The sequence below is a fragment of the Protopterus annectens genome, chromosome 14.part0 (genome assembly GCF_019279795.1).
Source record: "Protopterus annectens isolate FY-2018-M chromosome 14.part0, PAN1.0, whole genome shotgun sequence".
NCBI lineage: Eukaryota > Metazoa > Chordata > Ceratodontiformes > Protopteridae > Protopterus > Protopterus annectens.
In genome coordinates, this window is record NC_056748.1 from 143,995,831 (window position 1) to 144,018,188 (window position 22,358).

At 42.0% G+C, this 22,358-nt stretch overlaps 1 protein-coding gene across 1 annotated transcript in view; it reads right to left on the reverse strand.

Moving 5' to 3' along the window:
- ATRNL1 (attractin like 1) overlaps positions 1 to 22,358 on the reverse strand; it is a gene marked incomplete in the record, with an annotated part of 6,064,901 nt that overhangs the window by 4,159,610 nt on the left and 1,882,933 nt on the right. The window contains 1 exon segment of the mRNA XM_044055896.1: positions 20,692 to 20,947. Within this exon segment, the coding sequence (XP_043911831.1) occupies positions 20,692 to 20,947 (256 nt within the window).

Genomic DNA, 22,358 nt, shown 5'->3' on the forward strand with positions numbered 1-22,358 from the left:
CCATTCTGAGTCACAGGAAACATGGAAGCCATCCTAGCATGGTAAGGATGCAGAGAATCAGTCTTGGAGAGGACACATGTTCATAAGAGGATACATGTACACATGCATACAGACACGCACATGCACATCTGTGGGAAATTCACAGTATCATAAAGTCGAATAATGGCATATCGTTGGAATTCCAGAGAAAACCATAGTACTAAGTAAAAATCCGTGATGACAGACAGATGACATCATGTAAACTCTACATACAAGGCAGGCTAGGAGCTGAACCAGCAATCAAGAAAAAATATTGTTCTTTTACTTCTTCTACCTTTCTAGTTGCTAGTACCTTTCCTTAGTTTTGTGAAAATTAATGAAGGGGTTTCATTCTCCTGCTACAACATGCAATAGTTCCATTCAAAGAAAATTATCCTACCTTCCAGGAAGATTGTTGTTTCTCAGAGAATTTCACATTACTATGAGGTACAGTGATCTTAGATTTCATATACACAAGTAATACGGTGCTGGATGTACAGTGATCACAGAGTCAGTATATGTAAGTACCAGGAGTTTGGGGGTACAGAGATCTGAGAGTTACTAAATGTAACTATGGGGGTACAGTGATCTCAGAGTTACTAAATGTAAGTACCAGGGCTGTGGGGGTACAGTGATCTCAGAGTTATTAAATGCAAGTACAATGGTTGTGGGGGTACAGTGATCTCAGAGTTACTAAATGTAAGTACCGAGGCTATGGGGTACAGTGATTTCATAGTTACCAAATGTAAGTACCAGGCATGAGGGGGTGCAGTGATTTCATAGTTACTAAATGTAAGTACCAGGCATGTGGGGGTACAGAGACCTGAGAGTTACTAAATGTAAGTACCAGGAGTCCCACACTGTGTGCATATAGTGATCTCAGTGTTACTAAATGCAAGTATTGGCGGTGTGGGGGTACAGTGATCTCAGAGTTACTAAATGTAAGTACTGGGGTTGTGGGGGTACAGTGATTTCATAGTTACTAAATGTAAGTAACAGACATGTGGGGATGCAGTGATCTCAGTTTTTACTAAATACAAGTACTGAGTCTGTGGGGGTACAGAGATCTCAGAGTTACTAAATGTAAGTACCAGGGCTGTGGGGGTACAATGATTTCACAGTTACTAAATATAAGCACTGGGATTGTGGGATTACAGTGATCTCACAGTTACTAAATTTAAGTACCAAGAGTGTGGGGGCACAGTGATTTCAGAGTTACTGAATGTAAGCACCAGGGCTATGGGGGTACAGTGATCTCAGAGTTACTAAATGCAAATACAATGGTTGTGGGGTACAGTGATCTCAGAGTTAATAAATGTAAGTACCGGGGCTGTGGGGTTACAGTGATTTCTCAGTTACTAATTGTAAGTACCGCGGTGGTGGGATTACAGTGATCTCGGAGTTACTAAATACAAGTACCAGGGTTGTGAGGGTACTGTGATCTCAGAGGTACTAAATATAAGTACCAGGAGTGTGGGGGTCCAGGGATGTGGGATTACAATGATCTCAGAGTTACTAAATGTAAGTACCAGGAGTGTGTGGGTACAGTGATCTCAGAGTTACCTACTGTAAATAGCAAGGGTATGGAGGTACAGTGACTCAGAGTTAATAAATTTAAGTACCAGGGTGATGTTGGCACAGTGATTCCAAAGTTAGTATAAGTAGCAGGGGTGTGGGGGTAGAGTGATCTCAGAATTAAGAGTATAATTAAGTAGCAGGCTTTGGGGGAACCTCTCCCTAAGTTAAACGAGGAGGAGCACTGGGACGTACCTGATTTTTTGTGATTACAGAGATTTTCACTGCTGAGGCACACAAGTGTTTGCACATCTGAGTGCTGAGCATTTGCTGTGCAATGTTTAGTTATGCAGGTGAACAAAGTTGTATGTGGCTAAGGCACCAATAGCTGCATCACTGCAGCAACTGATCATCACGCAGCACTTATTACGCAGAAATTATCATCACACAGCACTTATTACGCAGAAATTACCGTCACGCAGCACTTATTACGCAGAAATTATCATCACGCAGCACTTATTACGCAGAAATTACCATCACGCAGCACTTATTACGCAGAAATTATCAGCATGCAGCACTTATTACGCAGAAATTATCAGCACGCAGCACTTACCATTACGCAGAACTTATCATCACGCAGCACTTACCATTACACAGAACTTATCATCCAGAAATTATCATCACGCAGCACTTACCATTACACAGAACTTATCATCATGCAGCACTTATTACGCAGAAATTATCATCATGCAGCACTTACCATTACACAGAACTTATCGTCACGCAGCACTTACCATTACAAAGAACTTATTGTCACGCAGCGCTGACAATGTTTTTTTCATATTGGAAATACATTCAAGAACAGCTTTTAAGAACGCACAGTACAAAGCAGATAATGGCTATGAGGAAGTATGAACAGTGCAAGGAAAAAGTCTGTAAGAATAGCCTCGCAGCCCAGGGGAATGAAGCCCAGATGACCTATGTCTGAGCATTCGTAACAGTGTCTGAGGAAACAGATGGGGAGTAGAAGTTTGAATGTTGACACAAATTCAGTTATCTTACAGGGTGGGAAGTTACTAGACTCAGAGCACTGGGAACACCTAGCCGTGGCTGGGTAAATTACTTACCAGCAGAAGATATGCTGGCTCATGTTGTTTTGGGCATGTGACTTTGGACAGGGATTGCCTTGATGATCCCAAGAAACAGAAGGTATGTATCATCAGGACTGGATAGATTTTGACAATCTCCCTGGTAAGACCAGTTGCCTAGTTCACTTATCTCCCTAGTAAAACTGCTTGCCTAGTTCACTAATTGCCCCAAGAATGACTGGTTACCTAGTTCACCAATCTCCTTAGTGAAGAATGTTTGCCTTCTTCACTAATCTCCCTGGAAAATCTACTTCCCAAGTTCACTAATGTCTGTAGTAAGACTGCAAGCCAAGTTCACTAACCTCCCAAGTAACTGTTTACCTGGTTTGCTAATCTCACCAGTAAGACTGATTGCCTAGTTCACTACTCTCCCTAATAAGACTGGTTCACTTTCATCAACTAAGGCAATTATACAGTATTTCTGAAATGACAGGAGTCATTTTATTTTGATAATTAAAATAAATCCTTGTTCAGCACAGTTTCTCCACCAAACTCAAACATCTCGGAAATACTGTTGGGGTGCTCAAATCTGCAAAGACACTGACCGTCCTAGTTCATAGGTAAGTACAATTCAGTCAGTCAGTCTGCAGACCATTACAAGCCTAGCCAATAACTCATATTCCAACATTTTTTTCATCATCATCAAGGAAGTCTGTCAATACAACCTAGACTGGTAGAAAAGTACAGTTTTGTACCTACCATAAATGTAGATGTTCGAGGATCCACATTGCTGCAGTCCTTACTATTGGGTAGTCCGCTGTCCAGTCGGCCCGAATACCAGAGTATATGGCTGACGTCGGTCAGGGCGCATTAGACTGACGTCAGTACGTCAGGGTACTAATGCGCATGACCGACGTCATATCCTCAGTCTTTTCTTGCCCCAGATGTCAGAAGACCCTAAAAAGACAAGGCCCAAAATACCTGCACCAAAAATATGTACAATATATACAAAAATATATACAAAAATATCAGCATATAACCTCACCTACACAACCACCCCTAAACACAGAGGGGAAGGAGGGAGGGTAAATTGGACTGCAGCAATGTGGATCCTCGAACATCTACATTTATGGTAGGTACAAAACTGTACTATGTTCTTCGTTCCACATTGCTGCAGTCCTTACTATTGGGTAGAATCCCAAAGCAGAGGTAAGGGAGGCTGGCAAATCATAAAGTAGGAGCTGACAACATGCCTTGCAAAACAGCTGTGGCAAAACCAGCCCTAGACTTAGAGTAGATAGGAAGGTGATAATGCTTAGAGAAAGTATGCACTGAACTCCAAGTAGCTGCCTCCAAAATATCCTTAGTTGCCACCCCCTTAGAAATGCTGTTGAAGTGGCAGTAGCCCTAGTGGAATGAGGCCTAATCCCAGCTGGAATCTCCTTGCCATGATGGGAATAACAAAATGCAATGCAAAACCCAATCCACCTAGAAATAGTTTGTTTTGACACAGGCTTGCCCTGCGAACTCAAAGCAAAAGAAACAAACAACTGCTGAGACTGCCTAAAATCCTTAGTCCTGCTTAAATAATAACGCAATTGCCTGTGTACATCTAAAGTGTGCAAAATCTTTTCCCTTTATTTTGGGGGTCTGCATAAAAGTAGGCAAATGAATAGTTTGGTTTAAAGCCACACTAGAAACCACCTTAGGCATAAAGGAAGGATTAGTACGTAATGATACCCTATCCTTATGGAAAATCAAAAGGGCTCTACTGCCATAAGGGCCTGCAACTCAGACACCCTTCTTGCAGAAGTAATAGCCAACAGAAAAGCAGTCTTCCATGACAAGTATTTCAATTCAGCAGTAGCCGCAGGCTCAAAAGGTTGTAGAGTAAGTTTTTCCAACACAAAATTGAGATCCCAAGCAGGAGTAGGAGCTCTACGGGGGTCTTATATTCTTTGCCCCTCTAAGAAACTGCTTGAACAAAGGATGCGAAAACAATGGTGGGTCACAATCATAGTGAGCTGAAATTGCTGCAGCATGAATCTTAATGGAAGAGAAGGACAAACCTTTGTCCAATAACTCAGTAAGATATTGAAGAGCCACACTCAAATTAGGCTCAGAAATCTCCAAATTCTTTGCTGTACTCCAAAATAAAAATCTCTTCCATTTTTCATGCATACACTTTCCTTGTACTAGGTCTTCTAGCTTCCATAATCACATTTAAAACTTGTTGAGGAAGTTGAGACCTGCTGTGTTTCAACACAGAATATGCCAGGCTGTTAGATGAAGAGAGTGAAGCTTGACATTGAGCAGATGACCGTCCTTCTGAGATAACAGATGAGGAATCAAAGGTAAAGGCCATGGAGGCTTCCTTACCAGACTCCTTAGTAGTGGGTACCAGTGTTGCGAGGCCAATCTGGAGCTATCAAAATCATCCTTGGCTTGTCTTGTCTGACTTTTAATAGCACCTTTGGAAGAAGAGGCAGAGGTGGAAAGGCATACACATGAAGGTTTTTCCAACTGAAAGACAGAGCATCCACTTTCCAAGCTGTGTGATGAAACCTCTTTGTGCAAAACTTTGGCAGCTGGTGGTTTAGTGGAGAAGCGAACAGATCTATGTCTGGAGTTCCCCATGACACAGTCAATTTCTGAAATACATGAAGATCCAGTTTCCACTCGTGGGGATCCATGATTTGTCTGCTTAACACATCTGCTAAGGAGTTCTGTGCTCCCGGCAGAAACCTTGCCTGAAGAGTTAGTTGCAAGCTTAGCGCAGTCTCCCATAAAATCATTGCTTGCCTGCATAGAGGATAAGAATGTGTTCCCCTTGCTTGTTGATGTACCACATGACAGTTGTGTTGTCTGTTAGAATCAACACCTGCCCTGGAAGAAGTAACTCCTTGAAAGCCATTAATGCAAACTGGACTGCTAACATCTCCTTCATGTTGATATGTAGATGCTGTAGTCTGGCAGGCCACTTGTCTTGTATCCACTTTCCATTTAGATGAGCTCCCAAGCAATGTCCGAGGCATCTGTCGTTAAAATCTGACTCGCCTCTGGCGGGTCACAGAGAGTCCCTTGTTTAGGTGACATTCCTGAGCCCACCACAAAAATTCTTTTTGAAGGCAAGGTATTATTTGAATGACAGTGTCCAAATCCTGGCAGTGCTGTGTCCATACATTTTGAGATACCATTGTAGCTTCCTCATATGCAGTTTGGCATTGGGAAGCACCAGAATACAAGATGCCATGAACCCTAATGCTTGAAGGACTGTCCTTGCAGTCAGCACGGACTGATGAGATAGTTGATGGAAGTAAAGTGATAGACTCTTTTGTTTGTCCGGGGTTAAAAGGCCATCTGGGCTGCTGTATTCAGTCTCACACCCAGAAAGCACATGTCTTGAGAGGGTACTAGACTGGACTTTATTTCGTTCACAGAATACCCTAGGCATCTTAGCACTGCTATAACATATTCCAGATGCTGTAGAAGGTCTTCCTTTTCTTGAGCCAGAATCAGGCAGTCGTCCAAGTAAGGATAGATTTGAATTCCTTTTAGCCTGAAGTAAGCTATCACTGGAGCCAGAACCTTTGTGCATACTCTGGGCAGTAGATAAGCCAAAGGGCAATGCAGAGAACTGATAATGGGAATTTCCAGCTCGAAACGCAGATACTTCCTGCAACTTAGTCTTATAGGCACATGAAGGTAAGCTTCCTTGAGATCTAAAGTTACCATCCAGTGATCTTTGCCCAGCAGAGGTAAAAGCTGTTGTAACGCCAACATCTTGAACTTGGGAATGTCCAGATAAGTGTTGAGGATAGATAAATCCAAAATTGGTCTCCACGTGTTCCCCTTCTTTGGTACTAGGAACAGGCGAGAATAAAATCCTAGGCCCCTTTCTGATACAGGGACTGGCTGAATGGCCCCTATTTGGAGTAACAGAGAAATTTGCTTGTGAGCCTCTTTCCTTTGTGGAGGAGGAACATCTGGCATGCCTTTGAAAGGGGCAATGTATGGAAATAAAACCTGTAACCGTGGTGAATGATATCCAACACCCATCTGTCTTGAGTAATTAAATCCCAATTTCCTTTGAAAGAGACAGTCTTCCTCCCAAAGGAGCTGCCAGGCGAGAATCTACTGGCAGCTGAAAAGGCAGGTCATTGGGTCTGTTTACGAAGGCACTGACCCCTGCCCTCACCAGAAGTCTGAGCAGGTGAACTCCCTGTTCTAGGCCTAAAAGAACCTTGAGCTCTGCCCCTACCACGTCTAGACCTACCCCTAGACTGGGAATCATAAGCAGGATATGTCCATCCCTTAGTAGGCCAATTTCTACTAAACTTTGGTGGCTGCACCTGCAAAAAATCTTTAACAGTTTGCATAGACTTAGCTTTGTCCTCCATTTTCTTTAAAACTGCTTCCACAGGCGAACCAAACAACACATCAGACTGTAAAGGAGCATCCAAAATCCTTGTCTTAACATGCTCAGCTAAATTCTGATCCCTCAACCAGGCATGCCTGCGAAGAACAGAACTAGTGGCAGCCACCCTCGAGGAGGCCTGTACAGCATCAAAACCACATTGCAAAGAATGCTTACCCACTTGTTCAGACACATGAACTAAATCCAGCAACTCTTTACACTCAATACCTTCTGCCAAAGCATCCACCTTAGATTTCAGTTGTGAAAGGAGATAATTTTGATATTTAAGCATGTGAAACTGACAATTCAACGCCCTCATGGCTAAAGTGGAAGAAGTATACACTTTATTTCCCCATCTATCCAAAGCCCTTGCCTCTTTATCAGTGGGAACAGGGTTTTTAACCACAGAGGCCTTAACACCTTTAGGTCCCTGAGAAACAGTTTCGGTCTGCCCTAGGACTCTTAAAAGATACTTATGAGCTTCAGGCACCCTATAGTACCTATCAGGTTTAACAGGAGCAGGAGGCAAAGAATCAGGGTTCAGGGAAGCCTCTGCAAAAACATCTTCCACCACATTCAACACAGGAGGTATAGCTAAGGGCCTATGCTGGGGCAAAACAAGAATTCCCTAAGCCTTTTCCTGGAATCAGAGTAATCCTGGCCTTCCCATTTAAAGTGCTCCCTCATGGAATGCAGAGTCTCTGAAAATGAGAAATCCTCAGGAGGAGAAGCTGTAGGAGTGGAATCATCCACATCAGAATCAGAATAAGGAGGATACTCCTGCAAATCTTCCACAGAAGACTCAGAAGCCTCTGAACACTGTTCAAAACTATCAAACTCTGGTTCCACCCTAGGCCTCTTATCAGGAGGGGCATAGAACCTCTAATCATAGTAATCAAATCTTCTGCCATTTTAAGCATATGTTTCTTAGGCACAGAACCTGAAATGCTAGGAGAAGCCCCCACTGAAGCTGAACTTGGCCTACCTCTCAAAGAAGTTTTGGCAACAGAAGGAGAGGCTCTAACTACCTTGGGAAGAGAGGGAAGAACAGTTACCTGAGAAGCCCCTCAGCCTGGCCTACCTCCTGAGAAGGCACATCCTGTAACAGTAAAGTCTCTGCCTGAGACTCCAAAGAAACTCCTGGCAAAACCTCTGGCTCCACTGAGCCTTCTAAAGAACCGACGTCCGGGACTGCGGTTCATCAACCCTAGGCTTAAGCTGTTTTGTCCTTGCGCTTCTTGGGCCTAAGCGGCATCGGAGCATCCGACGGCATTTTATAATTGCAACGCTTCCCAAACACTAACCTGGCACAGTCTAACCGTCTCTTAATAGTGCGTTTGTTAAACCTAGCACAAGAGCGGCATCCAACAACGCCGTGCTCAGGCCCTAAACAAGGTATACACAAGGTATGGTAATCCCTATGAGGTATCTGTTTCCCACAAGAAATACAGTTATTCACTTTTCTGACATCCGGTTAAATACTGAGGCAAGAAAAAACCGAAATGTTCCCCAACGGGGTACTTAGCCAACTCTGATTCGGTCTGAAACTCCGGCCGAAATATTTCAGAACGCCAACCTGCACTCGCAAAACTGCTTCTGCATCGACCATGCGGCAAAAGACTGAGGATATGACGTCGGTCATGCGCATTAGTACCCTGACGTACTGACGTCAGTCTAATGCGCCCTGACCGACGTCAGCCATATACTCTGGTATTCGGGCCGACTGGACAGCAGACTACCCAATAGTAAGGACTGCAGCAATGTGGAACGAAGAACATCGGGAGGCTGCCCATACAGTTACCCAGGTGCTCCTGTTAACCTCTCTGGCCTCATTACGCAGAAATTATCATCACGCAGCACTTACCATTACACAGAACTTATCATCATGCAGCACTTACCATTACACAGAACTTATCGTCACGCAGCACTTACCATTACACAGAACTTATCATCATGCAGCACTTACCATTACACAGAACATATCATCACGCAGCACTTACCATTACACAGAACTTATCATCACCCAGCACTTATTACGCAGAAATTATCATCATGCAGCACTTACCATTACACAGAACTTATCGTCACGCAGCACTTACCATTACACAGAACTTATCGTCACGCAGCACTTACCATTACACAGAACTTATCATCATGCAGCACTTACCATTACACAGAACTTATCGTCACGCAGCACTTACCATTACACAGAACTTATCGTCACGCAGCACTTACCATTACAAAGAACTTATCGTCATGCAGCACTGAATGTTTTTTTCATATTGGAAATACATTCAAGAACAGCTTTTAAGAACGCACAGTACAAAGCAGATAATGGCTATGAGGAAGTATGAACAGTGCAAGGAAAAAGTCTGTAAGGCTAGCCTCACAGCCCAGGGGAATGAAGCTCAGATGACCTATGTCGTGTCTGAGGAAACAGATGGGGAGTAGAAGTTTGAATGTTGAGACAAATTCAGTTATCTTACAGGGTGGGAAGTTACTAGACTCAGAGCACTGGGAACACCTAGCAGTGGCTGGGTAAATTACTTACCAGCAGAAGATATGCTGGCTCATGTTGTTTTGGGCATGTGACTTTGGGGAGGGATTGCCTTGGTGATCCCAAGAAACAGAAGGTATGTATCATCAGGACTGGATAGATTTTGACAATCTCCCTGGTAAGACCGGTTGCCTAGTTCACTTATCTCCCTAGTAAAACTGCTTGCCTAGTTCACTAATTTCCCCAAGTATGACTGGTTACCTAGTTCACCAATCTCCTTAGTGAAGAATATTTGCCTTCTTCACTAATCTCCCTGGAAAATCTACTTCCCAAGTTCACTAATGTCTGTAGTAAGACTGCAAGCCAAGTTCACTAACCTCCCAAGTAAAACTGTTTACCTGGTTTGCTAATCTCACCAGTAAGACTGATTGCCTAGTTCACTACTCTCCCTAATAAGACTGGTTCACTTTCATCAACTAAGGCAATTATACAGTATTTCTGAAATGACAGGAGTCATTTTATTTTGATAATTAAAATAAATCCTTGTTCAGCACAGTTTCTCCACCAAACTCAAACATCTCAGAAATACTGTTGGGGTGCTCAAATCTGCAAAGGCACTGACCGTCCTAGTTCATAGGTAAGTACAATTCAGTCAGTCAGTCTGCAGACCATTACAAGCCTAGCCAATAACTCATATTCCAACATTTTCTTCATCATCATCAAGGAGGTCTGTCAATACAACCTAGACTGGTAGAAACGGGAGGCTGCTCATACAGTTACCCAGGTGCTCCTGTTAACCTCTCTGGCCTCTTGCTGATACATTTACATGGACTAATGTCAATGTGGCATCTGACCCCAAAATAAAAATGGAAAAAAGAGGCTGCTACTGTGCTTGACATGTAGTGGAAGTTTGTTCCAGAAGATGGGGATCTACTGGAATATAAATCTTACAGGGCTGGATTAGCCAGGGGACTGATGGAGCCACAGCTTCAGACTGACAAGTCTTAAACAGGCCCTGCTGGCTCTTCTCCCAGCTTAGTCTGAAATCCATTGCTACTGCCACACCAAATAAATAGGCCCTGTTATAAATATCAGCTCCAGGTCCAAGAGGCCTACAACGCAGAACTTAGTCTGTCACCCCAATATGTCATATTCATCTGTTGATGAAGGATTTAACCTGGTAGTTCAGGAACAGATCATGGTCAAATGGGGTCCTAGGCAAGGTAATGGTTCAGGGCCCTAACTCCATGTCTACAACCTCCCCCCCCCCCACCCACACACACACACTTCACAGTGTCCAGATTATTTTCTTCTTTACTTCTAGAGTGATTACATATATTTGTATTTAATTTAAAATTTTCAACATTTATAGCACAAGCATTGATAAGCACTTGCTAAACAGAGCAATACAGTCTCACAAAGAGAACAGACTTAGTATGAGCAACAGTAAACCTTTCTGCCCTTGAAACTCACATTCATTGAAACTGCATTGGAACCCACATTCATAGGAAATACACCCGGCCAGTGGCAACTTAAGTGTACCTTTGGGGAGTTTTCATATCATGGGCCCCTGCACACATATTTAGGACCATGCATAAATTCACATGATTTCTGATTCACCTTCCTGAATGTATTAAATTACCTTCTTTATTTAATACAGCAACACCTGTTAGAGTGTGTTTTAAATTTATGGTTTTGAACATTTTTTCCAGTAAGCAGTGAAACAAAACATATGAACCAGTAACGACAACTACCAGTTTCAGAAGATTTCAACCACAAAGGGCCACTCAAACTGCTCTCATTATAATCCACCAAAATCAATCAATATGTAGACACCGTGCATTTGAATAATTCCACATTATCTGTAACTAATGAAGAAGTTGCTGCTGGCAAACAACTTTGTATTTAAGTGCTTCATCTACAAATTCAGTGCCTGCTGTCCTTGAAGAATAAATTGCTTATGTTACATTAAATTAAAAAAAAAACTGTGTGCTAGTGTTATGCAATAGGGAATGGCTGGCAAACTGATAACAGTTTCATAGTTACTAGGCATCTCGTCCAAAGAAGGACACACCATCCCATAACCAAATCCCTTATGCTGTATACAAGTGTCAGCAATCAATCTACCTGGTTGTTCGAAGAGAAACCACAGCCTTTTGCACCAATTGCAAGTGTGCTACCTGCTGCACCAGTGATACTGGACAATGCAACCATAAAACTCTGACACTGACCAAAGATAATCCTCAGTGGTTTAAAACAAACACAAAATAACTAAATTAAAGGAGACCTGGCAGTTGGTGTGGAGGTTTAAGGCACTTGCTTTCCAATAGTCAAGACTCAGGGCTTGACTCTGAGCAAAGTCACTTAAACTAGACAGTTCCCCTTCCAACTGAGGCATTTTACACACACACACAGATACAGACACACACACACACACACACACAGTTTTGGCTTCACTCCTGCTCTGTTCCACTTAGGTTCATAGGTAGGTAACTAGGCTATCTGCCAGAGGGCATATATAAGCCTAGCCAAAGTGTCTCGGCTTTCGCCACCCCATTGATTAATTAACTGATCCTCTGTCAAGCGGAGCCAATGAAGTGATCCCCGGGGTGTATTTTCTGTTACCCATCCACTCGTAAAGGTTCTTCTTAAAGAGTGTAAGTGAGAGGCTCTGCCTGATGTAATTTGGAATTTTGTTCCAAAGCATGGGGAGTCTCTGTGACAGGAATCTATCCCTACAGCATATTCTATTTATTGTTGTGGCGAGCTTTAGCTCTCTAGAGCATGTGGCTCACGGTGACGTGGATTTCTTTAGGTGGAGAATGTCCATCAATTCTGAGTTGGACATGGCTTTGTAAGTCAGGCAGAGATCACCTCTCAGTAAGCGAAATGCCACTGAGTACAGCCGGAATTTTTTCAGTCGGGCTGCATAGGACATGTGTTTGAGGCCAGTAATCCTCTTGGTGAGGTACTTTTGTGGTCTTTCCAGCTGTTGGAAGTGTCTTGTGAGGTACATCCCAAATAGAGCATTGTACTCTATGACGAGTCTAATGATTGACGAGTAGAGGGGCACTATAACCTCTTTATTTCTAGATGCAAACCCTTTAGTAATTAGATGGGCCACATAATAGGATTTCCTAACTACTTTGGCAATATGATTGTCAAAGGAGAGATTACTATCTACATGGGTCCCCAGATCTCTTATTACCTCTTCTGTATTAAGGGGACTGCCACCTATGTGATCATTCGTGGGTGTTTTGTTTTTCCCAAATGGGATGACTATGCATTTTTTGGCATTTAGCTTGAGGCCATGACTTTGTCACCAGGTGTCCATCTCAGTAAGGCCTTTTTGGAGGATGTCCATATTAGCTGGAGAGTCAATTATGGCTCCCAGTTTGCAGTCATCAGCGAACTTGGTTAGCCATAGTCCTCCTGTGTTTGCCTGTACTTCTGAGAAGTATATGCCTAACAGTAGGGGACACCACTTGTGACGGGTTTAGAGTTGGACCTGGAGCCCGCTATTTTTATCGTGCGAGTTCTGTCTGTAAGCCAGTTGGCAAACCATCTTGTGATGTAGGAGTTTATGTTCAGGCTGGTGAGTTTTTCTGTAATACCTGAGTGGGGAATGGTGTCGAAAGCCTTGGCGAGGTCAAGGTAGGCTGTGTGAACCACCTTTCCCTCGTCTATGGCCTTGGTGACTGTCTCAAAGAAGTCAACCAGGTTTAGTAGGCCTGATCTGCCCTTAACAAAGCTGAACTGGGTCGGGTCAAGTGTTTGGAGGTTCCCAATGTCTTTGTTAATGGGTTCCATGATGATGCGCTCCATAGCCTTGCAGACCAGGCTAGTCAGGCTTATGGGGCGATAGTTACCAGGGTCAGTTGTGGCCCCTCCTTTGTGGAGAGGAATAACTGTTGCTGTGTGCCATTCTATGGGCACGTAGCCTGTGGAGAGGCTGCAGTTGAACAGCATGTTTAGGTGGGGGGTAGTTCATTCTGTAGTTCGTGCAAGACACAGCCTGGGACACCATCTGTTCCCACTGATGCTGTGTTTTTGGCTTTTGAAATGGCTGTTTTCACCTGTGCGTCTGTGATTTTTGGGACACTACACTTTTACGGTATTGTTGTGGGCCCTTTTGGAGGTGAGGGGGGGGTGAAGTTTGCACTGAATCTATCTGCCAGGATGTTGGTGATATCAGTAGGTTCAGTATATTTTGTGCTATTTTGCAATAGTTCAGTGCATATCTGCGAGTTGCCACTTAGATTCTTAACATAGCTAAAGAAGGCTTTGTGGTTATCTTTTGAATCCTTGGCTATTTTTATTTTGAAGTTAGCCTTAGATGATTTCATGAGGGACCTTAGTTTCTTACTGATACTGATCAGGGATGTCTTTCCTTCTTGGGATTTGCTTTTTTTCTGAACTAGTTTCCTCCTTCTATTGTATAGCCTGTTTATTGCAAGGGTCCACCAAACTGGTTTCCTTCTCTTAGAGAACTGAGTCTTGATTTTGTTAGGGATGGCATGATCCATGCATCCTTGTAGGTGCTCATAGAGTGCATTTGTAAAGGTTTCTGCATCTTGGGCAGCGTTATCCTTTAGCTTGGGGGCTGTGAAACTTATCACATCTGTCTTAAGTAAGGTGAAGTTTGCTTTAGAAAAGTTTTTTACCGTGGTTTCCTTAGTTGGGGGTGGTGGGGTGTGGACATCCAGAGTGATTAGTTTATGGCCTGATCTAACCATTGACAGGTTGACCTCCGGTGTGGAACACCTGTCGCCCATGTTGGTGATGACCAGGTCCAATATGTTTTCACCTCTGGCAGAGGAGTTTTCCAGCTGATCCAGGGCATTTGAGTTGATGAATTCCAGGAAGTGCTGGGCCTGGGAGTTTGTACTCCAGTAGTTTTCCCAGTGAATGGTAGGGTAGTTGAAATTGCCCAATATCAGGGTGTTCGGTAGGACCTTCATGTTTTCCAGTGTCTCCAGAAAGGTGGAGTGGTGGTCCTGGGTCATGGAGTGTAATCTGTACCAGGCCACAATTTGCATTACAGATTTTCCCAATGTTAGTTGCACATGGATGATCTCAGAGGTATCATGCTGCACCACTAACCTGGAGGTGTAGGTATCCTTGATGAATATGGATACACCCCCTCCTTTTGTGTTTCAGTCCGTGTCCTGTGGCCGAAATGTGTGGTATGAGTTGTAGCCCAGTAGTGCTGGGATGCTCTCTGGAGCCTTGAACCAGGTTTCAGTTACTGCACAGATGTCGACTTTCTCCATACTGAGGAGTGCTTTGAGCGCGTGCATTTTGAGATTTAAACTCCTGGCATTGAGTAGCATAACCCACAGTTTTTTGTTATACATGCTGTTTACGGAGGTGGGTTTGAGCTTTGAGCCTTGAATAAAAAAGGCACTACGGGGGCAGCAAGAGCATTGGCCAGTATTCAAAAGCCTAGCGGTGATATGTGCAAGCCGTCTCTTGCGAAGCAACACGACTTGTTGAGCATGTCGTCCCAGGCTGACAGACACTGGATCCCCTTTGAATGACACCAGAAGCTTAGCAAATTGTTGAAACTGATCATTTTTTCTTTATACTGAGGTATCATTCTTGGTGAGGTCAGGATGCTACTCACGGTCAGGGTCATACCAGCCTGGGCTACATGATCAGAGAGCTCTTCCATGTCTCTTTTATTGTAGTCCAGGGAGGTATGTCTCAGGTCATTCACACCAACATGAACAATGACAGAGTCATATTTGTACTTGTTCTGGAGTGACCTGAGTGTTTGTGTTACGTGGCGAATTCTGGCTTCTGACAGGCAGCTAAAAGTAACCTTCTGCTTGTCCAGCCTAATGAGTGGGACATCAGTGTGCCTGACTATAGAGTCACCTATTACTAGTGTATTAGATATGTTATTTTGCCTTAAGGGCTATGATTGTGCGGCACACTGATTTTGTGTTTTATGTGTTGTCTGGTTTGTGACGGGAGGTGTAGGTTGTTTGGGTGTCTGCTCTGGAGGTCTCTGATGCTTTTGCAGGTTTTTTTTAGAGCCTCCGAGTATGACTTTGTGTATTTTTTGCCCAGTGCTGTTTTAGTAAGTTTGTGTGCAGCTGGAGGTGTGGTGCAAGTGTTAACCTTCTCCTCTTGACTGTCTGTTCCAGTCTTGGGTGGAGACAGCTTAGCTTCCAGTCTGGCTGTATAATTACATCTCTCTCATGTGTTTTGTGGTAGGAGGAGAGGGTTATCTGTGTACATGAGGCAGTTGTAACATTGCCTCAGGATACCCAGATTCACCAGCCAGACTGGAGAATGCACCTGAAGTTGCCCTTTGGTCATGCCCGAATAGTAAGGTGAGCTGCTTAGTCACTTGGTTGGTGAGGGGTGAATAAAGAGCCTTACCCTGCTGGGCAATCAGTGCCAGGGAATATTACTGCTTGCTATTAGGTCTGAGCAAGTGCTGGGCTGTAAGATGCTTTCTGAGTGCTTAGGGTGAGAGTTAGACTAGTTTCAAAAGAAAAACTGAAGAGGAGACTTAGTGGAGCCAGGAATAATTTAACTGTAGCTAACCGGCACTGCCCGGTGCGCAAAACCATGCAAACGCGGTTTTTATAGTAGGGAAATGAAAGAGATAGAAATTAGTCCAAAATGGCCAATAAACTACTAACTTCAGGGCTGGAACCACACTTCCAGGGACAGATAGGTTGCTCAAAGCTCCCCTCTCTCACAGGTGAACAGAGAAACTTCCTTCTATCCAAGTAAGGTATGGGCAACTCAGAAGCTAGTATCACAGCCCTGAATTCAGCACTAGCCTGAAAACTGGACTATACTAGCTTAGAAAGGTGGGAAACACGGAATTTTTTTTTTTTTTAAAGATAAGGGAAAACAGTAAAAAAAAATACACTTAAAACAGTTTTAAACAACTACAAATGATCAGAAAAGGCTATCGCACTTTAGTGTGCAGTCTACAACAGTTAAACAAATTATTTAACCAAAAAACAACTTTTTAAAAGTACAGGCAGTCAAATAAGTACAATATGTACAAAAAACAAGCTTTTAAATCAAAATAAATGCTGGAAATCTGTGTTTAGGAGGAAAACAGTTAAGTGCAGCAAGAAAGTACAGAAAACTGATACTTAATCACTCCAAAGTCTCTCTTCTAAGCTAGAAGCTTTGTATCAGTTTAAGGATTTCTAGTGCTACCCAGTAGGTTAGTTACAGGAAATGAATAAAGTTAACCCAGTCACTAAAACGATAAACAACCTTGAAATGAAACAGTATGATGACCCAGAAGGAAAAACAATAAAGCATAGACCGAAGCTGCCACAGGAAACACAAGTTTAATCCACAAGCCACAAACAGTGTGAACTGTTTGTGGCTTGTGGACTAAACTTGTGTTTCCTGTAGCAGCTTCGGTCGATGCTTTATTGTTTTTCCTTCTGGGTCATCATACTGTTTCATTTCTTAGTTACAGGAAAGATGGGAAACAAGCGCAGATGTGGTCTTTTAAACGAGAAAGTTGAAAGAGACGGACAAACTGTCCAAATGGTCAATAAACTACAATTTCTGGGCCAAGAACCTCTCCTTTCATGGTAGACAGGCTACCTAGTGCTTACCACTCCCACTGATAAGCTAGAAGGGTTTCCTCCAACACAGAAAGGCTTGCGGGGCTCAGAAGCTTACAAACAGTCCAGGATACAGCAAATCTGTATCTGGACTAGACTAGTTACAGGAAAGGTGGGAAACAAGTGCAAGTGCAGCTTTTAAACCAGAATGTTGAAAGAGATGGAAAAAACTGCCCAAACGGCCAATAGCTACAATTTCTTGCTGGATACGGATTAAGGGAATGGATCTGTATATCTAAATCTCCAATCACTGGCTGCTCTGAAGTCCCAAGTCAAGTCTCCATGGCTTATTTTAGGACAACATCCTAAGACTGAAGTTTATGGGACTTGATGTTCTTTACAGAAAGTCTCTCATTAGGTCCTAAAGTCCTACTGTGTTTACAAAAGTCTTCAGCGTGATTAACTTACAGAAGATTTTTATTTTGTAGTTGCCCCTCCAGCCAACATGGGACCTGGGCAGCTGCCTACATCTAGTGTTAGATCCTGCCCTAATCTCAGGAACCACTTCATCTTTGAAAGACAGAAGGTCAAGGAGTAGTACCCCACAGGGCTCGGTACTGTGGCCACTTCTTTTGGAAGCATTTTTCTCAGACAAAAAATGCTCAAAGAATTCTGAAATCCTAAACATGCTAATGACTGCAAACTGGGTAACACAATCATTTCAATTAAAGATATTAGTTACCCAAAATGACCTACAAAAATGCATAAGTGGCAAATAGTGTTGACTGTCTTTGTCATGTCCACAGAGATATAGTGACCAGGATGACCTGGGTTTGAATAGACACCCAGGGAAAGGATATGCAAACAAGAGAGAGAAAGGAATGAAAACAGGCTATGCCTGGTGGGCTTCTTCTTGAGGAATGTATGGGAGCTGCATGCCTGGAAGTGAACATATGGGTTGAGATATCAATGGACACTGGAGACCACTGTCACATGTTTGCACTTCAGGAGGAAGTTAGTCTTGATGTGATATCACCACATAGGTAGGTGATGTCTTTACACTGCACCCCCCACCTGTCCCTACACATCTTCACTTGAAGATATATTCTGGACTGCAAAGGGGGGTAGTCGAGGAGATTAATCCCTTAGCCTAACAGCAATACAACAGCCCAGATCTCCTGTTCCTCTCACTCAAGTGGCACATACTCAGCTCTGCCTATAGCCTTCTACCTTAGAGGGAAACCTCACAATAGCCATCAAGGCCTGAGGAGCAAAGAAGGGAAGAATAACAGGAGCAAACTGGCAACTGGGGGTAAAACAGAAGGGCAATAACCTTAGATTTACTGTCAAAATGCAGCATGAATAGACTGGTAAAAAGGAGATAAGTTACGATAAAATAAATGTCAAACAGAAATGACAATAAACTGAAAACCCTAGGGACAATGGTAAACAACAACTGTAGCTTTGGCCACTATACATCTATCAAAGTTAGAGAAACATATTCTGTAGCCCTTTAATGTTAATGGGCATGTCTAAGCACTCAAGGGAGATCACGGTACCACTAAAACCTCAGTGATCTGACCACTATTGACCACAATACTACATTCTGCAATCTTTAAACAAGCTACATGAAAGAAGATGAAATGACAATGATTCCTCCTGGAAAAATCATAGACTTGGAAAATGAATTATATGGAAAGACATCATCGACTGTGTGCTTCTTAGACATTACTTAGAGGTGAGCGCTGCCTTGTCTATAAGGCAGTAGAGACAGTCGAGAGATGTACCTTTAAAAATAGACAGGAGAGGCCTTTAGACAAGAGCTCCATCAAGTACTGAAGGATGCTGAAAATTGTGCAGGTTTGGGGTAAAATATTACAGCAACAATATCTACACAAACATTTTCCATTCTGTCTTTTCGGTGCTAGGCTTCTTGATCTTTTACAGGACTTTCACCGCCTCATTTGGAACCCCATCTCTCAAGGCAATTAGACTTAGGGGATTGAAGCAGCTTACCTCATGTCCCCTGGTTCTGCAGTACCAGCATGCCCCCCCCCCCCCCAACTGAATGCACAGAGTGCTGTATAGTGGAAAAACTTTTTCTCTCACTCTGACATATGCTGCAAGGAGAAGCCAAAAGGCAGCAATCAGACTTTGTTTGCCATAGTGGTCTGAAGACATAGAACTCCCCTTCAAAACTTTCAATGAAACGAGCTGTGCAAAACAGAACAGCTCCTGTAGCTATTCACAAAATAAACTACTGACATTACAAACTGAAACCGCATATCACATGCATGTATATTTGCATTTAGCCTTACCTTTCTGTAAGGTCCAGTTGCTAGGATTATGACCTACTTTCTTTCAAGATGCTTGACTATCATAATTCCATGATAATATTTTTGTACCACACAATGGAACAAGTTAATGACTAACTTCTGATTGTAAGGTAAAGCTTATTCGATTGTCTCGGAAAGTACTGTGTAATGTATGTCTCTTTTTTTCTAATATTCACATTTATTATTAGTACTAGGTTCCGCAAATGGGAGTTAGCACTCCAGTGGATCATTATAGATATAACTTTTCAGATACTGCCCTGTAGACCAGCCAGAGGTAATTTTTTAGTGACCAGTAAAAAAACAATGTAACGACTGTTCCTGAAGTCTTTCTTAACAGCTACATTTTCTAGTAAGGACTCATGTTCTTTCAAGTGGCTTATTCAATGGCTACAAAATGAGCGAACATATTTAATAGCTGGTTATATGCGTGCTATAATGATCTCCCTGGAGTTACTAAACATGCTAGATCCAACTAGACAGGCTACAATATATACCTTTCTGACTTTGGTAAATAGAAAAAGATTAAATCGTAAAATGCAGTTTACTAATGTTACCAGACATCTAATGATTATGTCAATTTGTGTGACCTAACTATTTATTTTATAATCATTTATATTCTTTCTGACAAGCCTCTTGATGTTATATTTAGTGGCATTAGAGATGAGTTCACTACTTTGTGCTGGGTTTACATTTTCTGTAGACTATCACAGACAACCTCAGCATCTTTTATAAAGTAATTATGTTTACTAGTTTCCAATCATCCTCGTCTTAGGTTACCCATAGCTATTTCCACTTTTGTATCCAAGAAAAATAGTCTGTCAATGATAAGTTAGATCTAACATTTACAGGTACTTTTCAGGAACAAATGCAACTTTATGAAGTTATTTAACATTCTTTAAACTAAGGAACATTATAATCTTCTATCATTTATTTTTCTTCGATAACAAAATTATTCTATTGTCAATTTCTTGAAACTGGTAACACTTTCTATTTCAAAGTAAACAAAAAGTTGTCTTCTGTCTTTGCAAACATGGATTTGACGTCTGTAATCAGTATCAATATAAATTATCACTTCCACCTGCACTGCAATGAGATCAACCTGCAAATACAAATAAAGATTCAAGGACATTTGTGTGCTGAAGGAAGATTGTATGAAAGCTTTTAAAGTATGACTCAGAAGAACAAACAACTTTCTTCAATAAAATGTGCACATTTAACAACATGTTGCTATCTGACTAATTCATATTATAAAGAAGTGAATACTTACTAATGTTGTATTCCTGCACATTGCTGATGTAACCATAAATAGCTGAGTATCCAAAAATGACCACCATAATGACATCACCGTTGTCCATTTCAATGGTGTGAGCAGAATGACCTTGTACTGCATACTGGTGGCCATGCATTGGGAGTGTTGGAGTCTTTGCAGTCCACGATTGAGTGATGACGTTGAAAACCCAGAGTTCATCAGTCACATTTCCATTATTGCTTTCAATTTTGCCTCCATACATGTACACATCATCCTGGTTCAAAGAAAGAAATAACAAAGAGGCAAGAGTATTAGGATTCATGTGCTAAGAGTATTAGGATTCATGTGCTAAGAGTATTATGATCCATGTGCTAAGAGTATTATGATCCATGTGCTAAGAGTATTATGATTCATGTGCTGAGAGTATTATGATCCATGTGCTAAGAGTATTATGATCCATGTGCTAAGAGTATTATGATCCATGTGCCAAGAGTATTATGATCCATGTGCTAAGAGTATTATGATCCATGCACTAAGAGTATTAGGATTCATGTGCTAAGAGTATTAGGATTCATGTGCTAAGAGTATTAGGATCCATATGCTAAGAGTATTATGATCCATATGCTAAGAGTATTATGATCCATGCACTAAGAGTATTATGATCCATGCACTAAGAGTATTATGATTCATGCACTAAGAGTATTATGATTCATGTGCTAAGAGTATTAGGATTCATGTGCTAAGAGTATTATGATCCATGTGCTAAGAGTATTATGATCCATGTGCTAAGAGTATTAGGATTCATATGCTAAGAGTATTATGATCCATACACTAAGAGTATTATGATTCATGTGCTAAGAGTATTATGATCCATACACTAAGAAAAATACAGTCTGCATTTTAAAAGGCAATTTTCTTTACTTTCCTTAGGGGTTTACTCTCGTTTACTTTCCAGTTCATGTAGCAGCATTTCACTGCTCTTCCAGTTTAATTAGGGTGTCATATATCAAAACAAAATCACATATGTTCATGTAGTGAGACCCTGCACCATTCAGTTTACAATAATTTGTTAGAATCATGACGGACTGACATCCTTTCAAGAAAAGATTCAGCCCAGAACAGTGCAAAACAAATATCAGAAGAGTGAATGACTCTAAAACATTAGGATGCATCACTAGTAAAATAAACAACTTTCTGCATTAAGCAGTACAGCAGCCACCTTACATACCCCCCATGTCTGTACTGTGTACCAGCTTCACAGCACATTCCAAGAAAGTAGTCCCCCATCCCCCCCAAGCAGAATAGTAGTCATGCCAAAAACTCCTAGTGAAACAGAAATGATTATATATAGAAAGGACATCTACAAGCCTCCGCAAAGTAAAATATGTACATTACTTTGGAAAAACAGATATGCACATGTTTCAGTTCTGAAGTCTAATGAAACAGAATTATGTGTCTGTATGTACTACAGCATGGCTTGCAGGTTAATAGTATTTTAAAATGCTTATGTGGCACATTGAACCAGTGTGATTAAACAATTTTATTTTTTACGGGTTGGTTACTTATCTTCCACGAATGTCTGAATAAATGTAGATTTCCAAATATCTTTATAGACAAACATTTTTCAAGGAATTGCGAGCACCTTACTTTCTTCTAGTAATCAAACCACATTAATGTGTCAGAGT